The 19,065-nt window shown below is 40.3% G+C and overlaps 2 protein-coding genes across 3 annotated transcripts; one reads left to right on the top strand and one right to left on the bottom strand.

Moving 5' to 3' along the window:
• The first annotated feature begins 1,384 nt into the window (after nucleotides 1-1,384).
• Nucleotides 1,385-5,637, top strand: elac1 (elaC ribonuclease Z 1). The gene is made up of 5 exons (XM_079365641.1): nucleotides 1,385-1,658; nucleotides 3,639-3,845; nucleotides 4,092-4,150; nucleotides 4,500-4,710; nucleotides 4,795-5,637. The coding sequence occupies exons 1-5, from the start codon at nucleotides 1,502-1,504 to the stop codon at nucleotides 5,265-5,267; spliced, it is 1,107 nt and encodes a 368-aa protein (XP_079221767.1). The 5' UTR covers nucleotides 1,385-1,501; the 3' UTR covers nucleotides 5,268-5,637.
• A 1,274-nt stretch (nucleotides 5,638-6,911) lies between these two features.
• On the bottom strand, nucleotides 6,912-14,323 carry mier3b (mesoderm induction early response 1, family member 3 b). Of its 2 annotated transcripts, none has more exons than XM_079346618.1 (13): nucleotides 14,227-14,323; nucleotides 13,404-13,428; nucleotides 12,957-13,102; nucleotides 12,675-12,797; nucleotides 12,397-12,520; nucleotides 11,653-11,726; nucleotides 11,477-11,549; nucleotides 11,240-11,388; nucleotides 11,051-11,132; nucleotides 10,671-10,765; nucleotides 10,418-10,545; nucleotides 10,171-10,325; nucleotides 6,912-9,950 (listed from the first exon to the last, which is right to left on the bottom strand). In XM_079346618.1, exons 1-13 carry the CDS (start codon nucleotides 14,233-14,235, stop codon nucleotides 9,475-9,477), a joined length of 1,659 nt encoding a protein of 552 aa, XP_079202744.1. In that variant the 5' UTR covers nucleotides 14,236-14,323; the 3' UTR covers nucleotides 6,912-9,474. The 2 variants fall into 2 exon arrangements, with proteins under 2 accessions (XP_079202744.1, XP_079202745.1); XM_079346619.1 differs by having other exon boundaries at nucleotides 14,244-14,304.
• Between the last annotated feature and the right edge of the window lie 4,742 nt (nucleotides 14,324-19,065).

Below are 19,065 nucleotides of genomic sequence, written 5' to 3'. Positions count from 1 at the left end.
GTGTGTGTGTGTGTGTGTGTGTGTGTGTGTGTGTGTGTGTGTGTGTGTGTGTGTGTGTGTGTGTGTGTGTGTGTGTGTGGTTTTGCGCCTGAGACAGGACAGCAGATTTACAGGCCTGGTGTAATTTCCCTTTTGTCATCAACCCTTACTAATGATATTAATAACATCATTAGCAACATCATGGTTTACTCACTTTATCTCAGTTAAAGACAAGCATCAGAAAAAACACTGAGGAAAGGCAAGTTTAGTGCTGCACATGAGACAGAATAGTAGGTTTGTAACCTTATAAAGTTATTTCATCATTCATGTTCCTGCTCAGTTTGATATTTTCGCTTCGACAGTACTGATAGTCGCCCCTTCCCAAAGTCTGTTGCTATGTGCAGTCACTCGTATTCCTGAACATATTCACTGAACAAACCCTTAAAGCTACAATAAGCTTGAGTCTGAGATATTAACCAATGACATTAGCTGTCAGTTTTGTTTGTTTTACAGTGTTGTCATACATGCTGTCAAGTATTCATAGTGTCACACATTAGTGTTCAGATATTTTAAAATACCAGCCCACATTGTGTATTAAAACCTTTAGAGGCTGACATTGAAGTGCCTGCTCAGTGTTCACTGTACATTCAGCCCTGTGCTTGTTTAGTACTGAACAATGTTACTGTGTTGTATTCAATGTGCAGCTTATGCTCTGATAGGCTGTGCAGTTAACATTGATATGTGTTGAAAGTTATCTCCACACGCTGTACATGTTGTAGTTTTGTTTGAAAGAAACCCAGTCTCTCCACAGTCGCAGCTAAATGACGTGCCTATCTCCCTTGATGTTTGCTTTCTCATCATCCTGTAGGAGGTTTTACTTTGCTCGTCCTGTGAGTCTTTTCCTCTTAAACAAAATGTACTCTCAATTCATCTCAGAGTGTATTTGTGTAGTTTTGTGTCCTTCAATCTATATTTCTACTGCTTATTTTTGTTTCAGATAAATATAGCCTTAGAATTTAAATATTTACGCAGAAGTGTGCTGCTTCTAGATGTCTGTGTACTGAAATTGAAGAATAAAAACTGTTTTATACTGGCTAAAATAAAAATGTTATCTCTCTTTTTTTGTGATTTAGTTATGAAATCTTGAAATAACCCTTTAATCGAAATTTTAATCATTGTTTCTTTACATTATTTTTTTTTTAAATATAGATGTTATTCAAGAATTAAATTTGATCTGACTTTTTTAAATAATTTTATTCAAAGGTACAAACGCTTCAGGTAAATGGAAATGGACAAGCACGTGTAAAAATAAAAGAATAAACATAATATAATAATATCGTATAAATTACATACAGTGATGTATAGATGAAAAAAGAACCTAAAAACAAATACAATTATTAAAAAAAAGTGAAACGTCAACGTTGCGCTGTCGCTCACCTTACGTCATCAATGTGCGACTGTTTTCCACGCTGAAGTTGTACTCGCTGAGTGTTTTGGTCACTTTGCGTGTACCTGAAGGAGGATGACTATGGATATGACTTTCCTCGGGACTGGCTCGGCCTACCCTTCCCCTCAGCGCGGGGCCTCGGCTCTGGTTCTGCGGACGGACGGGGACTGTTGGCTGTTTGACTGCGGGGAGGGGACCCAGACCCAGCTGATGAAGAGCCAGCTCCGAGCCGGTCAGACAGTCAGGGAGGACTTCCTCTTCATTTTGTTATTTAGATGACAAGTTCTTAGCCTTATATCAACTTCTCTTAAATTTTTACCTCTATCTTGACTATTTAATCTAAACCTGGAAGTCTAGTTCAGTAAAGTCTGGTTCAGTAAAGTCTAGTTCAGTAAAGTCTGGTTCAGTAAAGTCTAGTTCAGTAAAGTCTGGTTCAGTAAAGTCTGGTTCAGTAAAGTCTAGTTCAGTAAAGTCTAGTTCAGTAAAGTCTGGTTCAGTAAAGTCTGGTTCAGTAAAGTCTGGTTCAGTAAAGTCTAGTTCAGTAAAGTCTGGTTCAGTAAAGTCTGGTTCAGTAAAGTCTAGTTCAGTAAAGTCTGGTTCAGTAAAGTCTGGTTCAGTAAAGTCTGGTTCAGTAAAGTCTGGTTCAGTAAAGTCTAGTTCAGTAAAGTCTGGTTCAGTAAAGTCTAGTTCAGTAAAGTCTAGTTCAGTAAAGTCTAGTTCAGTAAAGTCTAGTTCAGTACATTTTAGACACAGATCCTTCCTGGGTCAGTTGATGTGACGTCTCCTCTTCATCACAGTCTGAGAAATTCCTCCAGATGTGTCCAGACAGCAAAAAGACCCTCTGCAGTGGATGCTACAATATCAATAAAATAATTTGTATTAGTTTAATAAAGCTCTTTTCTAAATACTCAAAAACGCTTTGACAAACAACATTGTATTGTATTGTTATTGTAATATTAATATTAATATTATTATTATTATTATTATTATTATTATTATTATTATTATTATAAATGATAGCCTCAGTTAGCTCTTCTACATCTCTACACTGAAGAACATTTACAGTTTAACAGTTTCCTTTGAATAGTAAAAATACTTAATAATATGTAATCATGTTATAAATAACTCCTGGCACAAATATAGAAGCACAGTCATTATTTCAGTGTCTTCTGTTTCATGCGAAGTTTAAAAAAAGAAGAAGTTCTCTCTCACGTGACGTCAGTGTTATGAAGTAAAGAATCTGAACAGAGCTTACAGAGCCACCAAACTTTCACTCAACTCCTCTCGTCTGGGTTCTACACGTGTGAAATGTAAATATAAATGTGAGTACTCTGATTGGATAAGAGGCAGTTCATCAGTGTGTGTCACACTGTTAACTTATTTCTGTTTTATGCCCGTCAGACTATCCACACAAAAAAAGAAAAGAAAAGGTCTGGAGTGGTCTGAAAACAGCCACTGATGCTCTCTGTTAATCGATGTCACAGCAGAATACATTATAACACACATTAAATGGAGGCTGTCACATTGGTCTACAGTAACAATGGACACTCACAAGGTGACAGGAGGGGATGAGAATGTTTAGGTTGCTTGGCAACAGATGAGTGGGCGGAGCTAAATAGCCATTTGTTTTTGAATATTGCGACTTTTTGCTGCTTGTTTCACCTTCGTATAAAATGTGTACCACACTCCAGGTCTCGATGTTGTCGAGTGTATCAGCTCCGCCTACGACAAACTCTCAGCAGCAAAGCAGGATAGCAGAAGAAAATCACGCAGTGCAAAATTAAATTAGATAAAAATAAAAGAATGTAAAAAAATATGCATCACAAAATAATTATAAGAGCCAGTGACTTAAAGCTGTAAATCTGTATAAACTGTATGAACACTATCATGCACTCCGTGCTTGTAAGGATGGGGTAGACAGTGATATATGACTAATACTTACTGGTTAGCACTTTGTACACATTTTGATTTTATTTACTTCCTCAAATATTTACCCATGATTAAGGGAGCGTTAAAGAACTGACATAAAGTGTTTAACATGTCAAAACTCCAAACATTAGAGAGAGCTGGATGTTTCCTTTATGTCTGATCATACTGTAGGCTCATGTTATGATTTCATTCAGTAGATATTTAACATGTCGATCTTTTCATTCAGATAAATCTGTAGCACCTGTCGTGTGTATTTATATATAACACCACCTTTACTCCTCAGGTCGAATCACCAAGGTGTTCATCTCCCACTTGCATGGAGATCACCTGTTTGGCCTGCCTGGTCTTCTTTGCACTGTGAGCCTCAACACCAACCCAGACCCCCAGCACAACCTCAGCTGTGTGGAAATCTACGGGCCCCGGGGCCTCCGCCACTTTCTGAGGGTGACACTCGGCCTCACTGGATCCCAGCTGCTCTTTCCTTATGTAGGCAAGTCCAAAAAGCACGTTTAAAACCTTCTGCTCCGAGCCGTGACAGGACATAACACAGTTACCAGAGTTTGAGACACCAACCAGCAGCCACATGACACAATGGATACAGATGCATGTGAAACATTTTTATCTTATTTAAGAGTGCCTACATCCATAAAAACCTCAGACCTCATTTAACTTCCTCAGAAAATCATCCAATGAGAGCAGCTCGTTACATTGATGTTTATTATGTCTGTTGCTGCAGTTCATGAGCTGGAGCCCACGGCTGACCAGAGTCCAGAGGAGGGCCAGCTCAGTCAGGAGGTGGGCTATGACATCGTTCTTAAACGTGTATCATGTCTAATGCAAAGTCCTCTCCATGTACGTTTAGAAGTCGTTGTATTTAAGAGAAGACCATCTCATCCACAGTCACTGTCGTGTCCCCAAGAAGACATTTTAGTGCAAATTCATTCAAGTGTTTAGTTGATATTGTCTAAGCATGTTTACCAAACGTTCAATAGGGAGAGACTAAAACTTAAATACATCATCCTCATTCATTAAGTTGTGATAAATTGGGCGGCAGTAGCTCAGTCTGTAGGGACATTGATTTATAGGCGTGTCCTCGGATCAGGAGTGTTCACAGTGTGACCCACACTGAGTTTGTGTTCTTCAGGTGACAGCGGATTGCGGCCCTCTGCACCCACAGGAGCAGCCGGGCAGGTCCATCGCTCTGGACGTCTCTAGTGACTCTTACTTCCTGTTTGAAGATAAGAGGTTTGTGGTGAAGGCCTTCAGGTTGTTTCACCGCGTGCCCTCCTTCGGGTTTTGCATCCATGAGCGAGATCGACCTGGACGACTGAACACTGACGTCCTGAAAGAACTAGGTAAAAGTGCACTTTTTTAAAATCACTGTCTTTATTTATCTGGAGGTTAAATGTGGAAAAAAAGAGTATCTCTATGTTCCCCAGGCTTGAGACCAGGACCTCTCTATGGGCGGCTGAAAGCCGGCGAGTCTGTAACTCTCGAGAGCGGGCGTGTGGTTGAGCCGAGCGAGGTGCTGGAAGACGCCGTCCCTGGGAGGAAAGTCTGCGTCCTCGGAGACTGCAGCTCAGTTCTCGGGGAAGGACCGCTGAGTCTTTGCAGAGGAGCGGACGTCCTGGTTCACGAGGCCACACTGGGGAACGAGCACAGGGAGAAAGCGGTGGACCACGGACACAGTACGCCGGAGATGGCGGCGGCGTTGGCGCGGGCTTGCTGCGTGCGGAGGCTGGTGCTGTACCACTTCAGTCAGAGGTACAAACCCTGCTCCATGCAGAGGGAGGGCGACGAGGACGACATGTCAGAGCTGAAGAGACAGGCTGAAGACGCTCTGCAGGACAGCGGCGTAGAGGTGACTCTGGCTGAGGACTTCCTGACTTTACCCATTCCTCTCCAAAGATGATGGACATGATGTACTGTTTTAATGTTTTATCATTCAATGATAAAAGCTATTTTCATTCATTCAGGAATGATAAATGAGCTAATGGTTTATTGATAAACTCTCGATGAGTGAAAGAAGTACATCGGTGAAACATTCTCAAACTAACAGCTTCGAATGATTAACCTTCATCATCATGTGGAGCTGGATAACAAGGATCTAGATTTGGAAGTCAACTGTTTTTCTAAGTAAAAAAAACCTGGAAGTGATCAACCTCGTACAGAAAGACTTTTTCAAGAACTACGAAATAAGGATCAGCAATTCTGTAAATACAGGCTTCATATTTTGACCAAAAGGATATTAAATGATTGGGTTAGGGTTAGGGTAGGGTTAGGGTTAGAGGGTTAGGGTTAGAGGGTTAGGGCTAGCTTAAGGGTTAGAGGGTTAGGGTTAGAGGGTTAGGGCTAGCTTAAGGGTTAGAGGGTTAGGCTTAGGGTTAGGGTTAGAGTTAGGGTTAGGGTTAGAGGGTTAGGGTTAGAGGGTTAGGGCTAGCTTAAGGGTTAGAGGGTTAGGGTTAGGGTAGGGTTAGAGGGTTAGGGTTAGAGGGTTAGGGTTAGGGTCACTGATAAAGTTCCTCACAGCCCTTTTTTTTTTTTTACATGTTTTATATTCTCTATTATTTGGTAAAAATGTCCAAGTCCTAATATTTATCTTAAACACTGTCTTTGTAACAACGCAGCTTTCAATGCAGAATAAGAACAGTACTGTACTGTACATGACTAATTGATCGACATTGTAAAAATATTTTATTTGAATTAAATGTGTTGAACTATTTATTCCTGTTATTCAACCTGCTTGGCTCAGGAAATAAAAGGGAATCAAAGTTTTTTCGCTCCAACTCTCCAGTTTGAACACCACAAACTGCAGATTTAATCCAGATAAAAACTCAGATTGGATTACACATTCTTATCTGGTGTTGGAGATGGGGAAAAATCGATTTATGTAAAAATCGAGAATCTGATCTGAGACTTTAAATAGATTCATAACTTCCAAAAATGGATTTGTTTTGTTGGTCTAAGTGCTAATGCTAGCTCGTTCACTCAATATAATGCCGAACAGAGCAGCAAGAACTTCAGGCAGGAGACTGAAGGAGATCCTTAAGTACCTACTCTTTGAAAAATAGACTTTGAATCCATGACTCGAGAATCGTTTTGAATAAAAGAATCATGAGACACCCAAAGATCTTTTTCTTTGGAACAACCTGACTTCTTGAATTTCCCTCGGGATCAATAAAGTATCTATCTATCTATCTTCTAGATTTGATTCTTCTCAATAGCTTGAATCTGAACAGATCACTTTAGAGCTACTGGAGTGTAGGAGATGCACGGTGTAACTCGACTTTTAAACCAATAAGAGATTGTCGTGAGGTCTAACTGATGAACAGCTTCTCTGTAAAAACTGAGCTAACATCATGTTGGAGGAGATTGTGCCGATAGAGTCCAGAACAAAGAAGTGAGTGGAAAACAGACTGACGTGCTTATTCCCTCCAGTCCTACTGATGGTAATCTTTTCTCACGCACTCGCTCATAACCACAGGCTGAAGTCTTCTGTTTTCTCAGACAATTGATGCGATCATCTTCAGTGTGAAAATAAAGAAGGTGCAATCGATTGTGAACCTTTTCCAGAGCTTTATTTCTGGATCTGTACACAAGGTATTAAAGTACAACAGAAAATACAAAATAATGTTTAACAAAAGAAAAGAAAAACAACTCAATGTTTATGTACAATTCTTATAAACAATAAAGATAGCTTCTTGAACATTTCTCATAGTGAAGATTTTGATTGTCTATATTTCTGGATATACATTTTATCGTTCTGTAGGTTTTTTTTATTTTACAAAGGTGTTTTGTTTTCATCAAAGGACTTTAGACAGTTTTTTTTCTTTTTTTTTTTCAAAACCACAACTGCTATTAATGTTTTCTTTTTTTCCTTTTAAACTTCAAAACACAATACAAAATATAAAAGAAATGTGTTTCGTGCTCGTTTGCACACACGCGTCTGAAACCAGAGGTCAATAAAAGATCACATTTTGGAGAATTCACAGGGAAGTGAAAAACCTACTTCTACTACTTAATGGCCTTTACATTCGGACAGTTTTTCTGAGTCTTTGTACAAACCACAGGTGAAATAAATATCACTGCACTGCTAAAGCTAGAAGAGCTTGGAGGACCTACTGCATTATGCACGTTGCATTCAAAGAGACACGAGCTCTCCACACACTCAGAGCAGCAACCATCCCTTTACCATCGAGACAAATATAGACGACAACATGTAAATAGAGTTTGTTTTTGTTTGTTTTTTTAAAGAAAGATAGATGAGCGTCTTTTACACATGACTGCGAGTTAATGTGAACGCAAATTTGCAACACTGAGTTAATATCAATACGTCTTCGGGTAAAGCCGTTTTCAGTGGTACACTCGAGAGACGGACTCAGCCGGCATGCGTGGATTCAGCCGAGTCCTGGGGATCGTGACTTTCCAAAGAGAGAAAAATAATTCAAACACCAAGTCAACCGGTAAAATTCAAACCCCAAAATATCTGTACATATCTACAACTTATTGCCTTTTGACAAAAGAATCAAATGAAAACCTTTGTATGGACACAGATTCACAAGTGTAAGAGGTCAGTTGATAGACTTTTTAAAGGCTATTTGCTAATTATTTACATGAAAAGCAGAAGTGAATCTCTTCTCTGATGCTGGGCGTGGAAACTGAATGACTTGATCAAAAAAATAATAATAAATCGAAGACTTCTCTGCATGACTCCCGTCTGTACACATAAAGGTGAATTATTAAACCTAAGGACATGACGAACATGATGCACCCCTGAAACAAACTAATTATTCATAGCACAATGCATAGATAAATTAAGTAAACACTACTACTGCATCCAATCAAACTGACGAAAGACCGCTTTACATTTTACAATTCACAATGGAGGACTTCAGTCAGGAGAAACGCCGGGCCAGATGATATCAAGAGTCCCCTGTTCCATATCGGTGAGGCAGAGATTAAATACAAAAACAGAGTGGCTTTAAATAAAGACATAATACTGCTAAAGGTTTACCCAAGCTCGCTAAGTGGTCTGAAAGTGGCAAAAGCTAATTTAGGAGCTTCTTTTTTGTTTTTTCCTACAACTAAAGGACATGCACAGTCAAAGAATGGGAGTTCAAAGATTCAACAAAATCTCACAAAAAGTAATAAATACATAATTTCTGGTGCCTGAACGTCCCTCTCTGCATTGTTATATGGCTGTTACGGTTTGCTTGTCTGACTATTGTCCTGTTGGAAACAAAGCGTCTAAAGAATCACATCAAACTGTGGAACAGGTTGACTCCCATTATCAGATTATGCACAGCTATTCATTTGTGGTCACCTGTTCGAACCAGGGTTTATCATTTGACCTACATGTGATAGATATACAACAACAAAAATAAAATCTGTTGCAAACATTAAAGTGTTCCAGTTTGGCAACTCAGAAGATTTAAGAATGAAACAAGCAGACGACCTACAGACAAGCTTCTAGGAGAGAAGAAGAGAGAGAGAGAGGGAGAGGAAGGCGTTAGCAGCTGAAGCCCAACACTTCCTGTTCTCCGAGCTCATCTCCACGCTAGTGTTGCTCTTCATACAAAGTCTAGCCGGGGTCGAATTAGGAGTCAATTAAACCATGTGCACCAGCCTGGATACTGAACAGTACCTGTAAACCAAACACTAGTTTAAGTCGATTAAAGTACCACTTCAAACTGAAAAGACAAAGCAACTAAACACGGACACTAAAGGCAGAGAACGACGCCGACTTTGGCAGCTGGAAAGAATGGCAGGATAACATACTGTGGATGTTGTGTGTAGCTGTGAGGGAGGAAGACACACAACTCTCCTCCAGCAGCCTCTGGGCCCCACTGTACATGGACGTCACACATCCAGAGACCGCGCAGAGCAAAAAGAAATGAAATGGCTATATAAACTCTTGAGAGAAATCAAGATTTTAGTTCTATATGATAGACATCACTGATGTCATATTACACAAGAAAATGAAAACAAAAAGTATATTCATATACATATATATAGATATATATATATATAATAAAATTTAAACAAATCAAATTCTCCAGTGAGGTCAGTCTTATGTACACGCGGGATGAGGGCTCTTAAAGGGAAGACGACGAGGAAGATCACTCGGACTGAAGTGCTGCAGTGTGTTGTGTGTGGTGCCGTGCGTGAGCGCCCAGAAACCCGTTGGGCTCCCCGCTGCCGGCCAAGCTCCCGAAGTCTGTGACGGACACTGCCATTTTGGCGCCAGTGATTCTGTGGTGGTGCGTCGCTGTCCGTCGTGCTTCGAACTCCACGCCGAGGTTCCCCACTGACACGTCGTTCATAAAGGAGTCAGGGAGCGCCATCTTGAGTCTTTTGGAGGGTCGCTCGCAGTCCTTGTTGACGCACACTCCTCCGAGCTGACCCAGGTCCGAGTGGTAGAAACCGGCGTCGAGCATGTTGAGGCAGTCGGGGTCTGCTCCGTTCGAAGGAAAGCCGAGGGACTCTTCGTGGTTCAGGGAGCCGCGGTGGAGACTTTCCAGGGGAGGAAAGCTGTAGGAGTCCAGGCAGCTCACCTCTGCAGGGCTGCACACGGTCGCCACCGTGTTGCTCAAGGCTGCAAAGAAACAGGATTTAGTTCCAGAATACGGGATGTTATTTCAATGCTGTGACCAGATGTAAACTAACGCCACGGTGACAGGAGCTTGTGAACTACCAATAAGATGTGGACGAAGTGAGGCAGCCATCGTACACACGTGAAAAAGCAAGAATATCTCCGGCCTTTATTTAATCAAGTCCTTCTTTCCATAACGTCAGGACGCAGCGTCGGTTCTGACCTGTGAGATCGCTCGCAGTGATGGAGTTGAGCAGGCTGAGCTGCTGGTCCGTGGTGGTCTCCATCCTGCCTCCTCCACCTGCTCCAGAACACACCGAGGACGAGCTGTCCACCGCCAGTCCCTCCGCCTCGTCCACCAGCCGGTCCATCAGGTCGCTGGACACAAAAAAAACGGACATTCGGCTGTTAGTGTCACACACACAGACAAAAGAACGTACACACTTACAGTGAATTTTTCAGTCACTTACGTTACACCCGGATAGCTGCTGTACTTTTTCTTCCCAAACCGATTCTGCTGCACAAAGAAGTCAAAGCGCTCCGACTTTTTCCACATGTAGTAAAACGCCACACACTCCGCAACGGTTCGTGTTGTTACCTGAGGAAGAGAAAAGCAATTGTTGAGAATGTTATTTAAAAAAAATAATAATTAAAAAAAAAAAAAAAACGCCTCACACAACTTTAAATGTCAGTTTGGAACAGTAGAAAAGAAAAGAGACTCACTTTGTGTTTCTGTATGAGGTGAAAGTTCTTGTCGTACATCTGTAGTGCGTGTTCAAAGTTCTTACATTCCTCTTCCGACCATGGCGGAGATTTTTCTGAAACAAAACCCCAAAAAAGTTCTTATTACAACAAACACATGATGGGAACCTGCAGCGCACTAAAAACAATCCAAACAAAGAGGAGCTCGTGGGACCAATATTTCATTTATCATTATAAACTCCATCAGTGAAAACTTGTTATAGTTTATTTTATAGAATGATTGTTGTTGATGTGTATTTATAAAGTAACCGGTCTCTTTGTCACTTCAGCGTGCTTTGACTGTAAAATGACATCATCGGTTTTCCTCCTGACGTCATGGAGAAGCCGATTCCTGTGCTCACCTTTGTTGGATTTCACACGGCTGCAGTATCTCTCCAGAGCTTCACGAGTGTTGTAGTTGCACTTGACGAGCTCGTGCAGAGCCTGAACGGAAAGAGAGGACGGTGAACTAAGCTCTAATACATAGCTGACACTGTGTTAAGTTGTGTGTAAGAACATAAAAGGCTCCATTAATAAAGACATGGACTGACCTGCTCGTTGTCTCGTACGTGCGTCCCCGGTTTTTCACAGCCCGCCTTTTCATCCGTGGTCCGTGACAACACGTCCGACAGAAAAGCCCTAACCTTGTTTTCTGCCAGTGTGCCTGGGCTCCATAATAACTCGTCATCATCTTCATACACTGAAAACCAAATGACACTCGAGTTAGATGGGTGTCCTGTTGTTATTGTGGGGTTATTATTCAAAGACATAAAAAAGCGAAGCGTTACCTTTCTCCCCATCTTTGTAGTGACAGAGGCAAGAAGGAACCTCCGCTTGGTACTGCGATCCCACCATTATTTCCTACAATTAGAAACAGAGCGTCAGAGCCTGTAGAGAAAACAGCTGTGGAGGAAAGTGTACTCTAACCTTTGTTAGCCATCTCAAACTGAAATGATTGGTTTACCTTCCTGGAGTCCTCTGGGCTTGGGCCATCATCATCACACTCGGACTCTTTGTCCCCGTCAGAGATAGCGTTGGCTGACAAAACAAAGAGACGAAAAAGTGTTAAAAAAACATCGACAGACGCAGGTCAATGGGACCAACCATCATTCAACCGAGAGTCGGTTTTGTAAGTAAGAAACGTGCACTCGTTATATACAAGCAATACATTACGTCACCAAACTCTCTATGGAAATTACTACTAAAGGCAAAATGGTACATTGCAATACGTAGTCGTCATAGTAACCACAGAGCGCCGTTCATGGGAGGATTTTAGATTCTGAAACATTCGAGAGGCTGATTTGTCGAAGATATTAAAGTAAGAAATGCACTGCAATGTCTCAGAAGGCAGAAGAGTCATAGGACTGTTAATAATCTGAAACGACACCAACGTTTAGCTGTTGGACGAATGGTTTTACTTAGAAGTTCATTCAAAAAGCAGATGCACGGAGTGCTGCATGGGTGTCCTTCTGGTGCTCTTCTATTACTAGCTTTAATTTGTCTCATCGTGTGCTGAACTGACCCTTCTCTTAATTAGACAAAAAAACAAAAACAAATTACATCTTAAATCGTTTTAGCTTCATTAATTCAAAGACATTTAAAGGCTGTAATGACTACTGGATTAAAAAAACAACAGATTAAAAATATCAAAGTATCTTGATACCATCACCTCTTGTCCTTTAAAATGTTATAGTCTGTTGTTACTTACATCGAAGTGTTCTTGGGAAGAAATCGGTAGCCTCATGGGAGGTGACAGAAGGGGTCAGATCATCTGCCGAGGACTGGGTCTCCTCCTCGTAATCTCCAGACAGAAGGTCTTTGGCAATTTCCTCCTATTGAGACAGTAAAATAAAATAACCACTGAATACTGAGGCCCAGCTCGTCAACAGAATATCTGGATTACATCTTTCATTTGAAATCTAACCCTAATGACATTTACACCATTAATAAACTATACCTCATCACCACATATAAACACTTATTTACCTTGTCCAAAGTCATGTCAGGCAGCTCATCAGTCAGGTCTCCAGAGGAGCTGTCTATACTGGAGCCTGCTGAGGCCTCATAGCGGTAAATGGCCAAAAGTTCCTCCAAAGGCATGTTCCCCTCCTGGCAGGAAAAAGTTAACATTAATTAAGTCAAGGTATTATAAATGTTGCTCCGTCAAGATTGAAACATATCATGAATTATGCTTGCAACATCAACAGGAAATGCAAATGTTTTCTATGCATGAATGCAGCATTTTTTAAATTCAGTTGAGTAGTTCACCTTTTCCAAATCTGCAATCTCAGAGCGGATATTCCCGCCTCCCTCTAGAGACTCTTCCTCCTCCAGAGTCCTCTCGTCATCATACTCATGAACTAACATTTCTGCCGTTGGGTCGAAGTCATGGTCCTCCGACGATAAAGAGCCAACTGCGAGAAGGAGAAAAACACAAAACAGCATAAATAATTTGTTATCGTTACGCTCTGAAAACGAATGATTCACAACCAACAAGAAACATTTAAAAAGCAGAAATATGCATTTTTTTAAATGACAACTTTTTAAAAACAAATGCAAGAACTCTAAAGTGAGAATATAATTAAATGTACATCATCATTAGGATCCTTATTTGAAGAAAAACGTGTATGTTATTGCTTTAGTACAAACATATTACACAGCTACATGGTATATTATTATCAGTAAAGTATTATCAATAACCACTGAGAGTCTTACCTGGACTTGAACTCCCTAGGGAAGCCTGCAAAAGACAAAAAAAAACACAAAACATGAACGAGTGTGTGAAGCGAGCGGCTTCACCTTAAAGAGACAGTATAGCTCAGTGAAGTTAAGTGCATTTGAATTTTAGACCAATTCCTGGGACTGGAGAGCTGCAGGCACCGCTAACAATATCTACAGGGAATAAAAGCTTAACACTTGGATTTTGCTGATGAAATTCACCCAAAAAAAATCCCGGCAGTCCAATGAATCCTTTCTTAAAAGACACAACTAGATGTTAGGGGGACAGTGGGATAAACGGAGTGTCGGCTCTTGTATCTGTTAGCTAGCCAGCAGGCTAAACCCCCCTCCACCAAAGCCTTCAGTCCAGCCTCTGCATCGAAAAATGTAAACACTAATATATTTTGCGCGGCACCGAAATCCACAGACTTTGACACTATTAAAAGAAAGGGTGACACTCATTTAGAATACACGCGGGAGGAAAATATATGTTCATTCACATCACACACGAAACAAAATGTTATTTCCTTCTCTTTTTTCCCACCAGCAAGCTAACGTTAAATTTACGTATCAATTTACACCGCCGCTACACCGAAGCAGCTGAGAGCGAAGGCGCAGCGGCCTTGTAGTGAAGGATCAGTCCCGACGTTAAAGCTTTTTTTTAGGCATAAAACACACACATTCGTGGCACAAAACACGCTGTACAGAAGGCAAAAACTACTATGTCTTCAATCGATAACACAAAAATTAAAACTACGGCACAAATAGTCTAAAAGTGTCGATTTAAGATCGATTGCTTCTCCCCTGTTTTCCCTCTTACCTCCGCCATATTGGTACCTTTAGCTAATGGGCTCTTTCTCGCGCAGTACCCGGATCAGCTGTGTGAACCAATCAGAGCTCCAGGTGACCGTCCTGAGTCGTGACGCCGTTTTAAACCAACCACTGATCATCCTCACTACACTGGAAAAATATTCCTTTTGCATTTAAGATTAAATTAAAATCTCCAACATATCGCTTTACATGGTTTAACATCGGATCGAGCATGTTTACATCTAAGAGTGATGTTCAACTGGAAGCTTTCCAGAACCTCCCCAGCTGATTTCCTCTTACCACCAGCTGCTGTTCATGCAATTTAAAATAGATGTTTTACCAGCATTGACAGTGTTGTCACTTTATTTTCTACACTAAATTCATCCCGTGGATCCATACCTTTAAATAAAATGGGAGGTCCCATTACATGAGATTATAAGCAATTGGTTGTATCATGTTCTTTTAAAGCCATCACATTCACATATTTGGCATGAGCTTTATTAAAATCATTTCACTAATAACCTACCAATGTAAGAATTGGAGAGTCTTTCAATATAAATGATAGTATAATTGAGCAATTATTACCGATACATAGGGTATAAAAATATCACCCTATAAGAACTATCCTCTATAATCTCTCTTTAGCGTTTTTTTTCTTTTTCTTTTTATGTTTTTTCTATTTAACGAAAGTTTATTTTTATTAGTTGGCAGTTTTGTTAGAATTTTATTTTATTCAGACTTGCTATAAAAGAGAATTCAAAACTGTTCACAGTTTTCCTATTTGATTCAAATGTCACCACATTTACTTGCTTGGTAGGCAGTGGTGGTGGGTTTAAATATATATTTAAATGTTTTTGCATTCAGAAGAAGAGAAATTCAGTTTTCTAATGTTCAACTGAATAAAGCGTGTTTGCAGTATTATCTCTGTATCTGGCAAAATCATGTCAATACATCTGTAAAATAAGTAAGTACTCAAAACACTGTGAATAAAAATATGAATCATACCTATAAGGCATAGCTAACTAATTCAGAAATCATCATCAGATATGAATTTGAAATGAAACAAGTTTTTTTTAGTGAGAGTTTTTGGCCAGCAGAGGGCAAAAGAACTCTTTCGAAGTATCTGTCCACTGCAGAGCCTTTTCATGTTCTCCTTTCTGAGAAGAGCTGGAAATAAACAAATGCTGATACTTTACATGTAGGTGTTTTATACTGTAATTTGGCCTTTACTCATTTATTATTATCTTGACTATTTATATTTTTGCTAACCTGTCATGTGTGAACAATTTGTTGAACTCTTCACCTTTTATTGTTTTAATTTTACTGTGATTGTTATTCGCTAGGTGTCCTCTGAATCCAATTTGTACCATGTTTTGGTGCTGTTTCTATTGAGGCTGTCATACTGAATTATGTTTTAAACTACTACAATGACAAATAAACTTCCTCAATCCTTTGTCATGATTTTATGTTTTTTCAGTTTGTTTCAATAATGTATATTTTACTGCTATTTACTGTCTATTAGTCTCTACCTCTAAAATCATTTTTATTGGTACCATGTTTGTAACTAATTTAGGTTTGTACTTGTTTTTCAGTCACTGTAAAGCACTTTGAAACACATTTAATTTGTATAAACAGTAGTATGTGAATAAAGCTTGATAGATTGAGTTTACTTTCTGGGGTGGATGACTGTGAAATGTCGGTATGCTTGATCATACAGAAACATGTAAAGCAGACCGTCTGAGCAAGCAGCTCGACTTGCCTTATACAAGCTTCACTACCAACAAATGATCTAAGTTATATGTATTCGTTTTTTCTGTAAGTCGTCCTTGTTGTTGTTCCACAGAGTTGTATGGTGAACAGCAGTAGCTGCAGTACAGGTTCAAGGTGAGTGCTATACACCAGCTGCTATGATTAAGTGAGGTGCAGATGTTTGTGCACGGGGGCTCGAGACAAACTGCTTCCTGTCTCATTAGGATCTAGGTCAGGAGGTTCGAGTCCATCCTGCAGCGAAACAGAAAGTTGGTCTGGTGTGTTTTTATTTAGTTGCATTAATGGTCACAACTGTAAATGATTAGTTTTTGTATTTGACAGACATAACAGCTTTTTGAGAGTTGGGAGGATCATTCGGGTTTGTTTTTGTTACAGAAGTGTAACTGCAGTTCATTTGTATTCAGTTTGGACATTCAGATAAAAATCAATAAGTAATATTAAACCCGTAGCTGGAAAAAAGATTCTTCCTCATCAATAGAGTCTGATGGCTTGATTGTTTAAGTAAGCAAAAATATGTCAAATGTGACCGGCCGCAATCTGATTTGTGTTTTTATTTAGCCTTATGACCACAGTCCTGTATTTATCAGTGTACAGCCAATAAAACCCACACAGGTGCATTCAATAACCAACACTTATAATAGTATGTGAATGATACTGTTGACTCTGTAGGCTCTTCTCGCAAAAACACATTTTTACCTTGTGATGTATGTAACACAAATATACAACAACTGAACAGGTCGAAGCATAGCGTGACATAAGTGGGTGTCAAACTCTTCAGTTAAACCTAAGCCTAGAGTCAGAGTCCATGTTGTTTACGTGTATTTCACTTAGATCATATGTGTTGTTTGTTTATACTTGTCCCTGTGAGTATACACTACTGTCTCTGGAAGACAGAATCCCCCATCAGGTGTAGGAGGGCAGTGTGGGCTCTGTTTGGAGGACTCTGCAAACTTATGAGTCAGTGTTCAGAGGCACATCCCTCTGTTTAGGTCTTACTTCAGCTGATGCAGACGACAAAGACCCGTAGCTGTACGAGATACAGCCATTAATGCGTGTAGTGTTTAGACTTTTAATCGCTAAGTTGAACAGCTGCCCACGATCTCTTATTCTCCTTTGAGTTGCAGCCATTCACTGTTGGCGTGCAGACGTCCTTGTTTTTATATGGTGCAAAAAAAAGAGCAGCCACGACTTTCTGTCTCTCTTTACCTTTAGCATTTGAATGCTTACAGTAGTTGAAGCGTACTTTGCAACAAAAATGTATCCAGGAAGATGTGGGCCCTCATTTAATGAGTGAAGTCGTCAGGTCAACAAGTTATCCTGTGACGTGCATGATGGCGAGATGGGTGACAGAGGGTCACGCTCCATTGTTACAGCGCAAAACGGATGTTGCTGATTAACACCGGCCAACACCTACACTGCGTCTGTGATTTTCCAGCAACTGCCCACTCAGCTGATGCGCTGTGAGAGGGACTGAGCATCAGGAAACCCATTGTGAAACTAATAACCTCCTCATGATTATCAATTATGTTTTGGGTGGAAATGGACATCAGCTGTGTTGTTATTCATTTGTATGAGAATTTACTGAAGAGTATTGCACTAAATGATGTGCAAAAACCCTTGGGGGTATTTTATGCTGTAAATGGTGAAAGCATAAAGCGTTATTTAACAATTAATTGGTACATATACGTAATTATGAAGGAACTAAGTTACACTGTTAGAAAAACAACAGTTGAAAAACACTTTCTAATCTTTATAATGTTCTAAATTTACACGTTCTTAAAGTGTTTGAGTTGCCTTGAGGAACTATGTATCGTCCACAATGTGGTAAATAATCACTTAAAATGAACACCAGCGACACATTCAGGTGGTGAAATTTGTGATTACTTATCCGTTTTGATTTCATGAAGGAAGAAAATGATTGATCATAAGACGTGTAGCCGACCTGACTGACAGTCGGCTGGGGTTTAACAGAATGTAAAGAGGCTTCAAATCTGCCTCAGCTTAAGCCTGTCATGAAGTTGACTGAAATTAGCTTGAGACACTACATCTTTGTGTTTTTCCTTTATTTGTAATCGTCAAATAAAGGCAGCAGTGAAAACATTTTATAATAAAGAATACCCGCCACCAGGTGGCAATGTGTGACAGCTTTGACTTCTTCATGACTCAGCTTTAACATTTAAAGTTTCCTCTGAGCTCCAAACACCGCCCTCAGTCAGCTTGCAACAATGACTGTATGAGCACACACTGCCTGTCGTGTTGATGTTATTGGGTGACTTCTATAAAGGTCCAACATACGTGCAGTGTTTACTAGTGCAGTGTTTATCCCCAAAAGGGGATCTCTAAACAGTCGGCAGCTGTGGAGCTTTTCCTGCAGTGTCAACAAACCTCTAACATGTTTATATTGTTGATGAGTAATACACAAGCTGCTGAATTTAGTTTGGATCATTTAATTCAACAAAATCATGGGGGAAATGTGGCTCTTTCTCTCCAAGCTTTCATATCTTATTGCTTTATATTCTAACCTCTCCCTTTTCTTGGAGCTCCTGAACTCTCTCAGGTTCCTTGGGACTGTTGGTGAGGATGGCCTGCCCAAACAACCCCCCCCCCCCCCCCCCCCCCCCCCACCTCCACGAGGATGGCCTGCCCAGACCCCCCCAAACCTATCCTATTCTTCTTTCTGCATCTTGTCCCATCTCCCCCATCCCATTTTCAAGCCCAGCACAGTTTAGCAGATGGCTGTTCCGGGTCTGCTGAAGATTTCTGCCTGTTAAAAGGAAGTTTTTTCTTGCCACGCTATGACGGATTAAGCTGGGCTCTTGTAATATAGCCATAAGTAAGGTCCTTTACCTGTGTCTCGAGATAACGCCTGTTATGAATTGACGCTATATAAATAAAGATTGATTGATATATATTTAAATATACATGTGTCCATTGTGCTCTGCCAGAGTCAGTAACACATAGCCAAAAAGAAAATTTAGCTTTCTTAACTATCTCTTTAAGTGAGAATAAATCTTGTTTTCATTCTGCAGTGTTGATGAGCAACACATACAAGCTGTTACGGTGAACTGGAATTTCTGTG

The sequence above is a fragment of the Symphodus melops genome (assembly GCF_947650265.1).
Source record: "Symphodus melops genome assembly, chromosome: 1".
Classification (NCBI taxonomy): domain Eukaryota; kingdom Metazoa; phylum Chordata; class Actinopteri; order Labriformes; family Labridae; genus Symphodus; species Symphodus melops.
Note: the sequence above shows the minus strand (reverse complement) of the source record. Positions and strands in the feature narration are given on the sequence as shown.